The following is a 14059-nucleotide window of genomic DNA, read 5'->3' as shown; positions in this document are numbered from 1 at the left end:
TCCAATACCCTTCTTCCTGACCCAACAGATCATCAATGGATGTTTGTAAAAATTTTATCTCCTCCACCTTAGAAGAACCCTCCACCTTCTATACCTCCAGCAACTTTGCTGTATTCAATTTTACTTGATCACCCACAGTCCCCTTATTCTTTTGCTGCCAAGATAAAATCACGTGCTTGCTGTGATCCAAGCTCTTTGTGATACCCTTCCAGTCATACGCCTCTTTGTTTGCTTTAGGCCTCCACACTTGTTTCAGCAGCATTTGGTTCGCCTTGACCTTTCCCCAGCCAGCCTCATAATAAAATCGTCGATTCCACCTTCTAGTACATCCGTCCCTGCCTTGTAAATGAACCTGTACAGGGGCGTGATCTGAGTTACGAGCTGCAAGAACCTCAACATTCATACATGGGAAAATATCAGTCCAAAACGAATTAGCCACTGCTCGATCAAGCCGCTCTTGCACAAAATTTTCTTCATCTCTTTTGTTGGTCCAAGTAAATTTTGGTCCTGAAAAACCCAAATCAAAAAGTTGACAATACTCCAAAATACACCGAAAATCCTCCATCTGCCATCTTGGCCGTCGAATGACCCCAAATTTTTCTGAGTTGTCAAGGATTTCATTGAAGTCCCCAACACATAGCCAAGCTTCTGGAATAAAAGAGTACAAATGTCGCAATAAATCCCAAGATTCTTTTCTTTTTTGAACGTCGGGATGTCCATAGAATCCTGTAAACTTCCATGCTTGAGCTGAACTTTTAATTTTGACAGTAGCATTAATATGTCTCCGGCTAAAATTTTGTATTTCCACTTCAAACTCCTCCTTCCACATCAACGCTAAGCCACCACTTCGCCCCACGCATTCCACCACAAAGACATTCGCGAAGCCCAGTTGGACTCTAATAAATTCAAGCCGATGTGCCCGTAACTTGGTTTCCATTAAGAAAACCATTTTGGGTTTCTTTTCCTTTACCATCTGGCAAAGATCTCGAACTGTCCGAGGGTTCCCAAGCCCCCGGCAGTTCCAACTTATTAAACTCATAATGCTTGGCGGGGCTGAGAATCAGCCGCCGCCATCTTATTTCCCCCCCTGATTCTTTCATCTCCAGTGAACTTTCCTTTTTTTCTGTCTGCCAACGAAATCCCCAAACCATTCACCCTCTCTGAAGTCCGTTTTCCAGAAATAACATTCAGTTTTGGACCCTCCACTCTATCCCCCAGCTTGACCCTTGCTTTTTTCTTCCAAGTCCTCGCATTACTTGGAATCTTCGCAGTCTGGATTTGCTCAGAACGGACATGCATCGTTTGCTCACCAAAAGACCCATCACCGCTTAGAGCTGGAAAATAAGACCCACCATCATTAACCACGTGGCATTCTTTTTCCAACACTAAAGTTGGGGCTTGCACCTTCCTATCCTCCACATGCGCAGTAATATATCCCTTACTTTCAGCAACTCCTTGATTTTCCAGGTGGCAATCTTCAAAAAAATTTTCTTTTCCCCCTATTTCCCCTTCATGTAACTGCTCGCCCCCAATTTTCTCTATAGCCTCCGAACTGCTCCCATTATTCTCACCACCTTCATTGAGTGCACCATCACTCCGAGAATTATCCCTCATTTGTAGGTCCTCTCTCCTGCATTGAATATTCCTTGGAACTTCTTTGGGGATACTCACAGAGTTAGTTGAAGAGTTGATATGGTCACTTGCCATATTTGCCCTCACCGGAACCCCATCATGCACTGGTTTCTGACTTGTCCCCTGCCAAAAGCTACCTTTCAAGCCCCGACCGGAACCCTCTTCTCCTCCACTTCCCCAACGCTTTTCTGCCCAGAATCTGGAGGGGGGAACCCTTAACCATGGGCCATAGTCATTGTTAGCACTGCTACTCTTCCCACGAACATCCTTTAGCATGCATCCAGTCACACCATGACGAATAATCCCACATGTGTAACAGAACTTTGGAATTTTCTCAAACTGGAATGTAATCCACAAAGATCGATCATTTAGCTTCAACATTCGTCCCCGTGGGAGAGGTGTTAGGACATTAACTTGGACTTTGACCCTCAAGAACTCACCCCACCCTACTCCCTCTTCATTAGTATCAACATCTTCCACCACTCCAACCGTAGACCCCAACTTAAACCCCAGATCCCTACTCATACATGCCAACGGAAGGCCAAACATACGAATCCAAAAAAATTCTTTGTCAAAAGGCATTTGACTAGGAGGCGTTAGGCCATCAATCTCTGCCACAGAGAAAAGTTGGCCTTCGAAAATCCAGGGTCTCCCTTCCAGTACGCGCGTTTTATCCCACAGATGCTCAAAATCCAACAGGAAAAGATTTTCACCCAACACCTTAAAAGACATTCTCCCAGTTGGGCGCCATCCGCGTATAAGAGTTGATCGTATGTTATCCTTCCCAATAAACCTGTCAGATATAAGTTTGCCTACCAAACATGATTTTCCTTTAACCGTCATCTCATCTACATCCTCATTGAGAACTACCAAACCAGCACTTTCCTCCTCTGAAAGAGAAAAATTGCTCCATAACTTCGTTAAATCGTCAGCCATCTTGCTGTCCTTCACTGCTACAACCGATAAAACAAAACTACACAATATTGTGATCACACACCCACCCTGCCAAAGGCTGGTAGTGCTATACTGCTCCTCCTCTATTTTTCCGAAAAAACCTAGAGAGAAAAAAAGGTTCTTTATGAGTAGTTAATATAGTATTGTTAATTAATTGTATCTTTATTTATCACCTGAAAACAATTAAAAAAAAAAACAAAATCAAACAAATAATAACGCTAAGGAATTAACATATGCAAATTAAGGGGCTTGAATGTGCAACATTCGGCACTTATCAATGCCCTATATATATTACACAATTTTTCACACTTAATAGTGGTTTTAAAAGTTATTTATGAGTATGAAAAAATATGTAAAGAAATAAGAGTAAGTGTAGCATTTCTTTATATATATATATCCACAACGATGGTTGCTAAAAATATGATATCAAAAAGATTTATTTTTGGAAAAACGAACAAGAAGAAGACAACTTTATAAGAAAGAAAGCAATCTTTTATGAGCTGGAAATGAGAAAGTAAAGCTAATAAGGTATGCATGTAGTGGCAAATCAATTGCATCCATTTTATAGGCCAAGAATGTGGGGGGACAATGAAGGACGTCTCACCTTTGGCGAAACCAATACAATGCATTATCATTCAAAAAACAAGGATGGCATGGCCATGGCTACCCCGACACCCACAACAAGCAGTTTCAATAATGCAATAGCTTACCTTTTAGGGAAAAATATAAAAAATTCCATCAACTAACAGTTATTTTTAAAAGAGTTTTGAGTTTTATGATGTTTAAAATGTGCTAATATGATTTATCAAACTACTTAAATGTGCCAAAAAAATAGGGTTGTCAATTTTAACACAACCCGCGAACTTGATAAGAACACGACATGAAGTTACAAGATTTAGGTTTGATCTAAATTAGGGCCGGCAATTTTGACACGACCCGCGAACCCGACACGAACACGACACGAAATTAACGGGTTTGGGTTTACCTTAAACGGGTTTGGGTCATAAACGGGTCGACCCGTTTATGACCCGTTTAGGAGTGCCTGGCGGGTCGTGTCACGGGTCGACCCGCGGGTGACCCGCCAGACCCGTTTGTTCTTTTTTTTTTTTTTAACCTAAAAGAATTAAAGTAAAAAACCTAAAAGGCTAAAAAGTAAAAACGATTCCCTGAACCTAAAAGAATTATTCGGTGCAGCCCCTGCCCACTGCCCAGCTCCAGCAGCCGCGAGATCAAGAAACCCATAGCCATAGGCCTCCCTCTCAGCCTCACGCTCACGGCCCTCACGAGTCACGGCCCTCCCCTCACTGAGCTCACCGCCCACGCCCACGCCCACGCCCACCACCCACCGCCCACCGCCCACGCCACTGCCGGTTAGGCCATAACCCATACCCATTCCTCCCTCTCGGCCTCACGAGTCACGGCCCTCCCCTCACTGAGCTCACCGCCCACGCCCACGCCCACGCCCACCGCCCACGCCACTGCCGGTCTCTCTCTCTCGCCGCTCCTCCACTTTCAGTCATCAGACTCCTCTACCGCCGCTCTCTCTTCCGCCGATGTCGCATCCGGTATGTTACGTATCTCTCTTTTCAATCTCTTGCTCTCAAATCTGAATATCTGCACTGATTTTGTGGATTGTTGATGTAAATGATAGTGGCATCTTGTTTATCTGTGCTTTGATTTCTTTTTTTTAGCTTTATTGTTGATAATGCGGCATGGGTCAGCTTCAATCTCTTGCTCTCTCAACCCTGACTAACGATTAACATACAAAGAAGCATACCTTGATCTATCCATTTGCTTAGATTACCTTCCCATCCTGCATTAAGAGTTCTAACTAAACATTTTTCTAGTCAATATCAATTGACATCTGCAAAAGGAGTTCTCTGAAGTATAGGTGAGACTGTTGGATGTGGGATCTTGCTTTCTGTGGGAGTCCATTTCAATCTATTCTCTGAAGTATTGGCTTCTTTGTCCATTTCAAAGTCAGGTTCTCTCATCTCTTCAATTGATGCCAAACTTGGCACTACTATAACTCGTTTCTTAGGTGTTGTAACTTGTACGACTATGCTCATCGACCTGTTCATGCCAACATTAATAATACCCAACTTAGAAATTCTCTAGAGCTTTTTGCCTTAAATTTTTTGAGATCATAAAAAAAATCAAGAATAATGCAGGATCATATAAAAGATCATTGGGCACTCAAGTCCTTTCAAATCTCTTCCTATCCTATAATGGAGAAATAGAGGAGCTTCAAGTAAGAGAGCCTACCAAATAATCTTTTATTAGGCACTTTTCTGCTTGGCTTCGGATATTTGATATGCTTTCACCATGCTAAACACAATTTGACAACAAACCATATGTTTGATGAATGACAAAGAATTAATGCCTACTTAATTCTAGTTTTGTGATAGCATTACTAAATTTGGTTTGATTCTTACTTTTGAACTTATCTTTAACTAACTTACTAACGATTATGTGTGTAGGTGATTAACGAAGATTCGGTTGTATTCGATGATGATGTGGTTGAAATAAATACAATAGGAGATGAAGATCCTTCTGTTCATACGAATCCAATGACGAACAAAAGGGTCCAGAAGAAGCGTAAGAGGACCTCAGTAGTTTGGACCCATTTTGATGAAATTCGTTCTAAAGATGCAAATGACTCAAGGATATGGGCAAAATGCAAGTTTTGTGATCATAAATATATAGCTAACAGTTCACATGGAACTGGAAATCTGCAGAAGCATATGAAGACTTGTGGGGGGAAAAATGATCATGATATTCAGCAATTGCTCCTATCTAGAGATCAAGGAACTCTGTCAGTAAGTACCTCAAAATTTGATCCTAAAAGATATAGAGAATTGTTGGTTGCTACGATTATTAAGCATGACTTGCCATTTTCATATGTTGAATATGATGGTGTAAGAGAGATGCATAGATACTTGCGTAGTGATGTGCCATTAATCTCTAGAAATACTGCTAAGGCAGAATTGGTTAAGATGCATATGTTAGAGAAACAAAAGGTTAAGTCTTTGTTAACTGGTTGTCCTGGGAGGATTAGTTTTACATCTGATTTGTGGACTTCTTTGAAAACTGATGGATATATTTGCCTCACTGCTCATTTTATTGACAAAAATTGGGTATTATCTAAAAGGGTGATAAGTTTTTCATTTATGCCCCCACCACATAATGGTGATTCTTTGGCTGACAAGATAGATAGTTTGCTACAAGAGTGGGGGATTGATAAAAATGTTTTCTCTATAACATTAGATAATGCTTCTGCAAATGATGGTTGTGTTGAGAAACTGAAACAAAAATTAAACATGAGGAAAGCCCTTCTTTGTGAAGGTGAGTTGTTTCATATGCGTTGTTGTGCCCATATTCTTAATTTGATTGTACAAGATGGATTGAAAGAGATCGCTGATGCTATCCAAAATATTCGAGATAGTGTTAAGTATTTTAGAGGATCACAAGTGAGAAAACAAAGTTTTCTTCATGCTGTCAATCAAATGTCATTGGAGAGTAACAAGGGGTTAAGACAAGATGTGCCAACCAGATGGAATTCGACATATCTTATGCTTGAGAGTGCTATTCACTATAGGCGTGCTTTTGCTTATTTGGAGATGACTGATAAAAATTATAAATTTTGTCCTAGTTCACTTGAGTGGGAAAGGGTGATTGATATCAGTACTTTTTTGGGCTGCTTTTATCGTGCTACATGTGCTTTTTCTGGTACCAAATATCCCACAGCCAATTTATATTTTCCTGTAGTTGCATTGATTTATGTGAACTTGAGGCAAGAAGTGGGCGGAGATGGTTATAAGAGATTAATGGCAAATCAAATGCTCGCCAAATTTGAGAAATATTGGTCAGAATTTAATGTAGCATTGGCCATTGCAGTTGTCTTGGATCCTCGTTACAAGCTTCGCCTTGTAAAGTACTATTATACGAAGATTTATGGAGCTGATTCTGTAGAGTATAATAATGTTTTTAACAAGTTAATCAAACTTTTTATGGAGTATAGTACTCCTACAACTTCAAGCTCCACAGTCGTTCGGCCACAAGAAGACCCAGATTGGGAAAAGGTGAATAATATCATAAGCTTCTTAGCTCGTTAGTAACTTACTAACTTAGTATATTATATATATACTCATAATCACTTACTAATTTTATGTTTATATTCTCTCTGTTCATATAGGAATTTCTAGCATTTGATGGAGTCGATTCTGATGCAAACAAGACTCAATTAGAACTTTATTTGGATGAGCCCAAGTATGTGGAAAAGAATGCGACATTTGATATCCTTTCATTTTGGAAAGGAAATGAATTTCGTTATCCTGAAGTAGCTGCCATGGCTCGTGATATTTTGGGTATTCCTATTTCGACTGTTGCTTCAGAATTCACATTTAGTGTTGGTGGACGTGTGATTGATTAGTATAGGAGTTCACTTAAACCTGATATTGTTGAGGCATTAATTTGTACTAGAGATTAGTTATATGGAGAGCAAGGTAATATTAGTTATTTGCATATTTAATTTTTTTCATTTACTTGTATTTTTTTTATCTTACTTTAATGATATTAATTTCTCTTATTTTTTGATATATAACAAGCTTTAATGACGGTGGATAACGAAGAAGAGGATGCTCTGACATTGGATAGTATCAGTTCCTGTGAGATTTCAAGTTCATCTGGACTTGGAGCATGTTAAAATGAGGATATTTGTGGATCATTCAAGTATTCAACTATGCAAGAGTGGACAACAAGTCAACAAGTGGCAAAAATGAAAACTCATTTTGTATTTATAAACTTGTAATGATGTAGTTTTTTTTATTTTGTTTTTTTTTTTTTTTTTGATTAGACAATTGTGTTAAGCCCAGAGCTGGTAACATCATTGAAGCAAGTAAATGAGCGTGTGGTACAGGTCAGCCTCACCAATTCCATATACTGGAACGCCCACACTTTTGCCCTTACTGAACCAGGAAAGCTATATGCATTTGGTGCTGGAGATAAAGGGCAGCTGGGCATAGAGCTTGTTGCCAACCAGACCGAAAGGGGAAGCCCAGAGCTAGTTGATATTGATCTCAACTAGCTGTTACTTAGCTTTACCTGCCTCTCTACTTGCACCACATATGCTTTACCTCTAATTTATCATCATCACATTATCAGCATTTGGTGTTTAGATTTCCTTGTTTATTTTGTACATAGAAACAAAGAAAAAAAAAATTGTGAAGGTTCAAGCTAGGTACACAGGGAGTCAGGGACGTGGGTTGTTGATATCTGAAAAATTGGCTTGCACTTAGGCTTCAAGTAGTTAATAGTTGATACATTTGTCAAGGTTCATTATAAGTTTATAACCTATTTTATCTCTAAAGCATATTAACTTATAACTATTAAGTGATTTGGTGTGGTTAGCCTGCTAGGAGTTTAATTTTAAGAGATAATTGCTAAAAATATTATTATTTTATTTAAAAACAAAAAAAAAAAATATTTTTTAAGTTAAACGGGTAAACGGGTCGTGTCGGGTCGTGTTGACCCGACACGACCCGCTAGTTTAAACGGGTCTCACGGGTCGTGTCGGGTGACCCGTGAAATACCCGGGTTCGTGTCGTGTCGGGGGGTCCGACCCGTTTAATAAACGGGTCGTGTTTGGGTTTTGGCTAAACGGGTCGCGGGTACCCGCGGGTCGTAAACGGGTCGACCCGTGGACCCGTTTTGCCAGCCCTAATCTAAATGGGTCTAGTTCATAATAGGGTCAACCCGTTTATTTTTGTGTTTGGTCGGTCAATCCACCTCACTCGCGGGTGACCGGCTTAACCTGTTAAAAAAAAAAAAAAAAAAAACTCCTAAACTAAAGCCTAAGTATTATTACATTATTTTTCTTATTTTTCATTCAAACGTGTTGGGTCGTATCGCTATGCCTTGCAAGTAAACGGGTTATGTCAGTCGTGTCAACCAAACACATCGTTATTTTAAACGGTTCAAATGCGTCATGTCAGGTTACCTGATTATTTTTAAGTAAAATAAAAATAAAACTAAAAATGAAAAATAATAATAATAATAATAATAATGGGTGACCAATCCACCCCACAGAGAACCCATAGCCTTGTAGGAGGATTCTCCTTTTTTGGCCCAAAAAGTATAAAAATAAGAGTAAACAACAAACTGAAATTTATCAAGATAACAAAATTCAAGAATTATTTTTTCTTAATGATTGTGGATTTTTCTGAATTCTTATATCATAAAATATCTATTGATTCTATTCCCTATGTAATAGTCTCCAACTGAATTCTTTTCTTACTCTAGTTATTCTTTACATAAATATTAATATTCCATCACCAAAAAAAAAAAATTCCATCACAAAAGAATTCAAAGCAAAAATCTTTTCTTATTTTAGTTTATTCTTTATATAAAGATAGATATTCCACGATCAAAGAATTTTTTTTTTTTTTTAAATCTTTTCTTATTTATAAGAAATGAGATTATTTACCCACTACCAGAAAATCAAAAAGATACGCGATTCCCAATAAAATGTGAATGCCACGTTTCACAAAAGATCATTACATACAAGTGAATATCAATATGAATTACGGTATTTATGCGGATCATAAATGAATAATTGAGTTTTTTTTTTTTTTTTAGTTTTATTTAGATTATTAGCATTTAATTTATGTTTTAATGAATTTTTAAGAGGTATGGGAATTATTTTGTAATTTAATTTATGTTAGAGTATGTTTGGATCAATTAGGGTCAGAATTTAGTCAAATTAATAATAATGGGTGTGACACTAACTTTGCAAAAAGAAAAATTGACCGTTAATTTTCACTGTCATGTCATTTCAATTGTATTGTAGTTGTAAAGAACTATCTCTTTTTACAAATTTAATGGATGAGTAATGATAGGGACCATCTTTTTATCCTCTTTTTATCCTCCTAAACTGAAGTGGCTTTCAAAATCATCATTGAATCAAAATTCAAGTATGATTCATCTAAAAATTAATGGTGATTTTAAAAACCACAGCTTTAGGAGAATAAAAAGATGGTCTCTAACATTACTCTTAATGGATTCACCATTAGATTTGTGAACTCATGTGGATCTCACAAATTTAATGATAAATTTATCTATTCATTATATAGAAATAGTTGAAAGATTAAATTTTATTATTTCTCAATTTGTGTATCGATGGTGAATAAAAATGTAAGCTGGATAATTGATTTTATTTCAATGTTGATAAGATTTGTTAGATGTTAAGATTTAGTGTTTTTGATTTTATTTTGAATGTTGATAAGATTTACTTCAAAAAAAAAAAAAAAAGGTAAGATTTATTAGATACTATGAGTTATTGTTTGTTTGAGTGACTCCATATTGAAGTTACTCGAATAGGATTTGGGTGTTAGGGATGGTTACAAAAAGATAAGGCATTTAAAGATTCTCCCAATCTCTTTTTCTTTTTTTGTTTTTATTAATTGTTTATATAAAAATAAAAATAAAAAGGATAAGCTTGTAAAAGTGTTTTAGAAATTTGATTAAAGTAGTACTTCGAGCATGTTTGGGGTTGGGTTTGAAAAATAAAATTTTTAAGTTAAAAAAAAAAATGGCAAAAGCTTATTTTTAATTTTCTGTAAAAAATGCGTTTTGACCATTTTTTGACCCTTAAAAGAGCTTTCAATTTCTTTTACCAAACAGGTATTTAAAAAAAAAAAAAAAACTAACTTTTTGAGTATTAAATGCACTTTTAAACTCCTCAAATGCATACCAAAATCATAAGATAGGTATTCTCAAGAGGTAGCTCAATCGGTTAGGACCATGCATAATGAAAGCGGAGGTCACTAGTTCGAATCCCCTCCCTTTTCCCTCCCTTTTGTGCGGACATGTAAAAAAAAAAAAAAAAAAAAAAAAAAACTTATGATTTGGTAAAAAACATATGCTCATAAACTTATCCTTTTTTTTTTTTCTTCTTAATATAAATTATATCTAGTAAATACTTACTAAATTTTTTTTTTTTTTTTTTTTTTTTAAAAAAGGCTATTGATTAATATCTAAAAAGAAAAAGAGATAATGTTTAAGAGCATTCTCAATGGAGGAGCCATATTTTTATGTAAAATAGCTTCTAAAAACTCAATTTTATCTAATTTAGCTAAGCCATTTTTAAATGTCTCTGCATCCGATTAGCTATATTTCTATCTATTCTATTAAAATATTATTAAAAGTAAGAAAGTTTTGAAAAAAAAAGAACACGTGAGAGGAAAAATGGGAAAATTTTTGGGAAAAGAGAACATGCGGAGAAAAAGTAGGAAAAATTTTGAGAAAAAAGAGAAAACATGTTAAAGAAACAATAAAAAATAAAATAGCTCACTTGAAAAGTGATGCTACATTTAGCTTTTTTTTTAGCTCTTCCAATCAAATATCTATTTTATATTTTCTTTTGGCTAATCCAATGTAGAAGTTTTTTTGAACATTTAAAGAACTATTTTAGATAAAAGTAGTATTTGACTCTTCCATTGGGATGCTCTAACACGTGAAGTATCTAACCCTTTCTTTTGATAACTATCACTTAACAGTAGAAACTCACTCAAACAATAACTCAAACAAAACAAAATCTTATCAATTCTGAAGTAAATCAATTAAATCAGAATATTTGATTCCAATTGATTTTTTCTTCTTAATTATTTCAGAAATTATAAATTATAAAATGGCATCAATTTGTAAATAATTTTATACTACCTAAATTTGCCGACGTGTCCTCCAGCTTTATTGCTCCACAATGGCGCAATTAAAAGTAGATTACCTGACTTTAATCTTATCCATAATCAATTACTTTTCTTATCAAATCCGAATCAAATTCCCCAGAGTCCTTCAATGGATGATCTTCTGATGGGTGCTATAAATACTACCTTTCTCAGTCTCTTTAACGCATATATTCATTCTCTGCTCTTTTTCCTTTTGGTGTTTGTTTTCCTGGAAAGTGAAAGAAAAAAAAAATGGAACTTGATCTTTCTCCAAAGTTGGCCAAGAAGGTGTATGGAGACAATGGTGGTGCGTACTATGCCTGGTCCCCATCTGAGCTTCCCATGCTGCGTGAAGGGAATATTGGTGCGGCCAAGTTGGCTCTTGAGAAGCACGGGTTTGCTCTCCCTCGATACTCTGATTCTCCCAAGGTTGCTTATGTTCTTCAAGGTATACGTTCGTTTTCTGATTCGATTTTTTGTTTTCACGTCTTTATATTTTGTGGGTGTTGATTTTTGTTTTCTGATCAATTATATTTTCCATGTTCTATTGTTGTTGTTGTTAGATTCATTGAATGTATTGGGATGCTCTTCCAGTCCTTGGTGATTTGTTTTTGTTTTTTTTGGTGACATTAATTTATTTAATAGATGGGGGTTTTTTTTTTTGTCTGAGTTTTGAGGTATTCTTAAGGTTTATAGATTTTCTAGGTTCTTAAATTTCATCATGAGAAATTTCTAGTTCTTTTGGGTTAATATGGGGGCTTTATAAGTCACATCCCACTATCATCATGGGCTAGGTGGATTCAAATCATATCGTGCAAATCTGGTCAACTGTTTGATGGAAGATTGATCGTGTTACTGTTATTATGATATTGGGTTTTGTTAGCCCATCTTTTATCATATTTTGAAATTTTGTTCTAATCTTTCACCAAACTTTCTTTTTGTGGTGCTTTTACTTAAGATTGGCTATTTAATTTGATTAAAAGGGTGGAAAAGAAGCAAAGCAACCGGACTGTTTGAATTATTTTGGAAGAATTAATTTTCAGGGGTTTAGATGTTGGATAGAAGAACAATGATTTTTGGATCAACTTGTAAGAATGACTTGATTACTTTGAAAAGCGTAGAATTTAGCTATTGTGCATGTAGCAGAAGATAAGCACTTACTCTTCATTGATTTTTCTTTTCTATAGGAAGTGGTACAGCTGGAATTGTCCTTCCTGAAGCAGAAGAGAAGGTCCTTGCAATTAAGAAGGGTGATGCTCTTGCCCTCCCTTTTGGTGTTGTAACATGGTGGTACAACAAAGAGGACACCGAGTTAGTTGTTCTTTTCTTGGGAGATACTTCAAAAGCTCACAAAGCTGGTGAGTTCACTGATTTTTTCCTGACGGGTTCCAACGGGATCTTCACTGGCTTTTCAACTGAGTTTGTGGGCCGAGCATGGGACTTGGAGGAGAATGTTGTTAAGACCCTTGTTGGAAAGCAATCAGGCAATGGAATTGTTAAGCTTGATGGGAACTGCAAAATGCCTGAGCCAAAGAAGCAAGATTATTTGGGCATGGCATTGAATTGTGAAGAGGCTCCATTAGATGTGGACATTGTAAAAGGTGGAAGGGTTGTTGTCTTGAACACCAAGAACCTTCCTTTGGTTGGTGAGGTTGGGCTTGGGGCTGACCTTGTTAGGTTGGATGGTGGTGCCATGTGCTCTCCTGGATTCTCTTGCGACTCGGCATTGCAGGTGACTTATATTGTTCGGGGTAGCGGCCGTGTTCAAGTTGTTGGCGTTGATGGCCGCAGGGTCTTGGAAACAACTCTTAAGGCGGGTAATCTGTTCATTGTGCCAAGGTTCTTTGTTGTTTCCAAGATTGCATCTTCTGAGGGTATGGAGTGGTTCTCTATCATCTCCACCCCCAAGTAAGATTCTTTTCCTTTTTGCCTTTGAGCCTACTCTTTACCTGAGCTGTTAGTAGTAGAAGCAATGGCCAATTCAATTCCTTATATTGCTTACAACTTATATGATTTTTCTTTCCTGTGGCAATGGCAGTCCAATTTTCACTCACTTGGCTGGAAGGACTTCTGTGTGGAAGGCTTTATCTCCTGAGGTGCTCACAGCTGCATTCAATGTGGATCCGGATACAGAGAAACATTTCCGGTCTAAGAGGACTTCTGATGCCATTTTCTTCCCTCCACCAAGCTGAACAAAAAACTAGCTTAGTCTTTTTAGTTTTCTAGTAACTAGTCACCCCAATAAAAAAGCTTGAAGCTTGATTTCTTTCTCGTTTATGTTCCTGGTTTTTAAGTTTTTTACTTTGTTAATATGGTTTGGTTTTGGATAATGTTCATCTGGGGTTAAATAGGACCTGGCTTGTGTGTTCTCTAAATCCTTCCATTTTATTCTGGTTAAGCAAACAATTTCTAATGTTTTCATGTTAATGCATATAATGTTCCATTTTTTTCTGGTCAGCTAATAATTTCTAGATGATGTTGTTTAGCTTCATTGCGTTTATGTGAGAATTAAAATTGCACAGGAGAATGACTCTTGTTTTGGACACATGTCAATTGAACTGAAAATGTTTTTTTCAATCCAGATAGTTTTGAAAGATGACTTTTTCCAACTTGGATAATCTTCTAATATTTGTATTTCACTTCTGTTTAGATGATTTAATATCTACTAACATATTTTTTGTACCTGACTATTAACTCTTTTCTGCTTTAGAAAATAGAGTTTTTAAAGTTTAAAAGAGCTTTTTAGTACA

General features: G+C 36.6%; 1 protein-coding gene across 1 annotated transcript; it reads left to right on the top strand.

Moving 5' to 3' along the window:
* Positions 1 to 11437: 11437 nt before the first annotated feature.
* LOC132163739 (11S globulin seed storage protein Ana o 2.0101) lies at positions 11438 to 13756 on the top strand. The gene is made up of 3 exons (XM_059574110.2): positions 11438 to 11757; positions 12497 to 13217; positions 13348 to 13756. Exons 1-3 carry the CDS (start codon positions 11562 to 11564, stop codon positions 13499 to 13501), a joined length of 1071 nt encoding a protein of 356 aa, XP_059430093.1. The 5' UTR covers positions 11438 to 11561; the 3' UTR covers positions 13502 to 13756.
* The last annotated feature ends 303 nt before the right edge of the window (positions 13757 to 14059 follow it).

Source organism: Corylus avellana, chromosome 8 (genome assembly GCF_965113065.1).
Source record: "Corylus avellana chromosome 8, dhCorAvel1.hap1.2, whole genome shotgun sequence".
Lineage (NCBI taxonomy): Eukaryota > Viridiplantae > Streptophyta > Magnoliopsida > Fagales > Betulaceae > Corylus > Corylus avellana.
This window is presented reverse-complemented; position numbering and strand designations above follow the sequence as displayed.

Coding starts and splice junctions, on each gene's coding strand:
- LOC132163739 (XM_059574110.2), top strand. CDS start 11,562: ATGGAACTTGATCTTTCTCCAAAGTTGGCCAAGAAGGTGTATGGAGAC. Junction 11,758..12,496: donor GGTTGCTTATGTTCTTCAAG/GTATACGTTCGT, acceptor TCTTTTCTATAG/GAAGTGGTACAGCTGGAATT. Junction 13,218..13,347: donor TCTATCATCTCCACCCCCAA/GTAAGATTCTTT, acceptor TGGCAATGGCAG/TCCAATTTTCACTCACTTGG.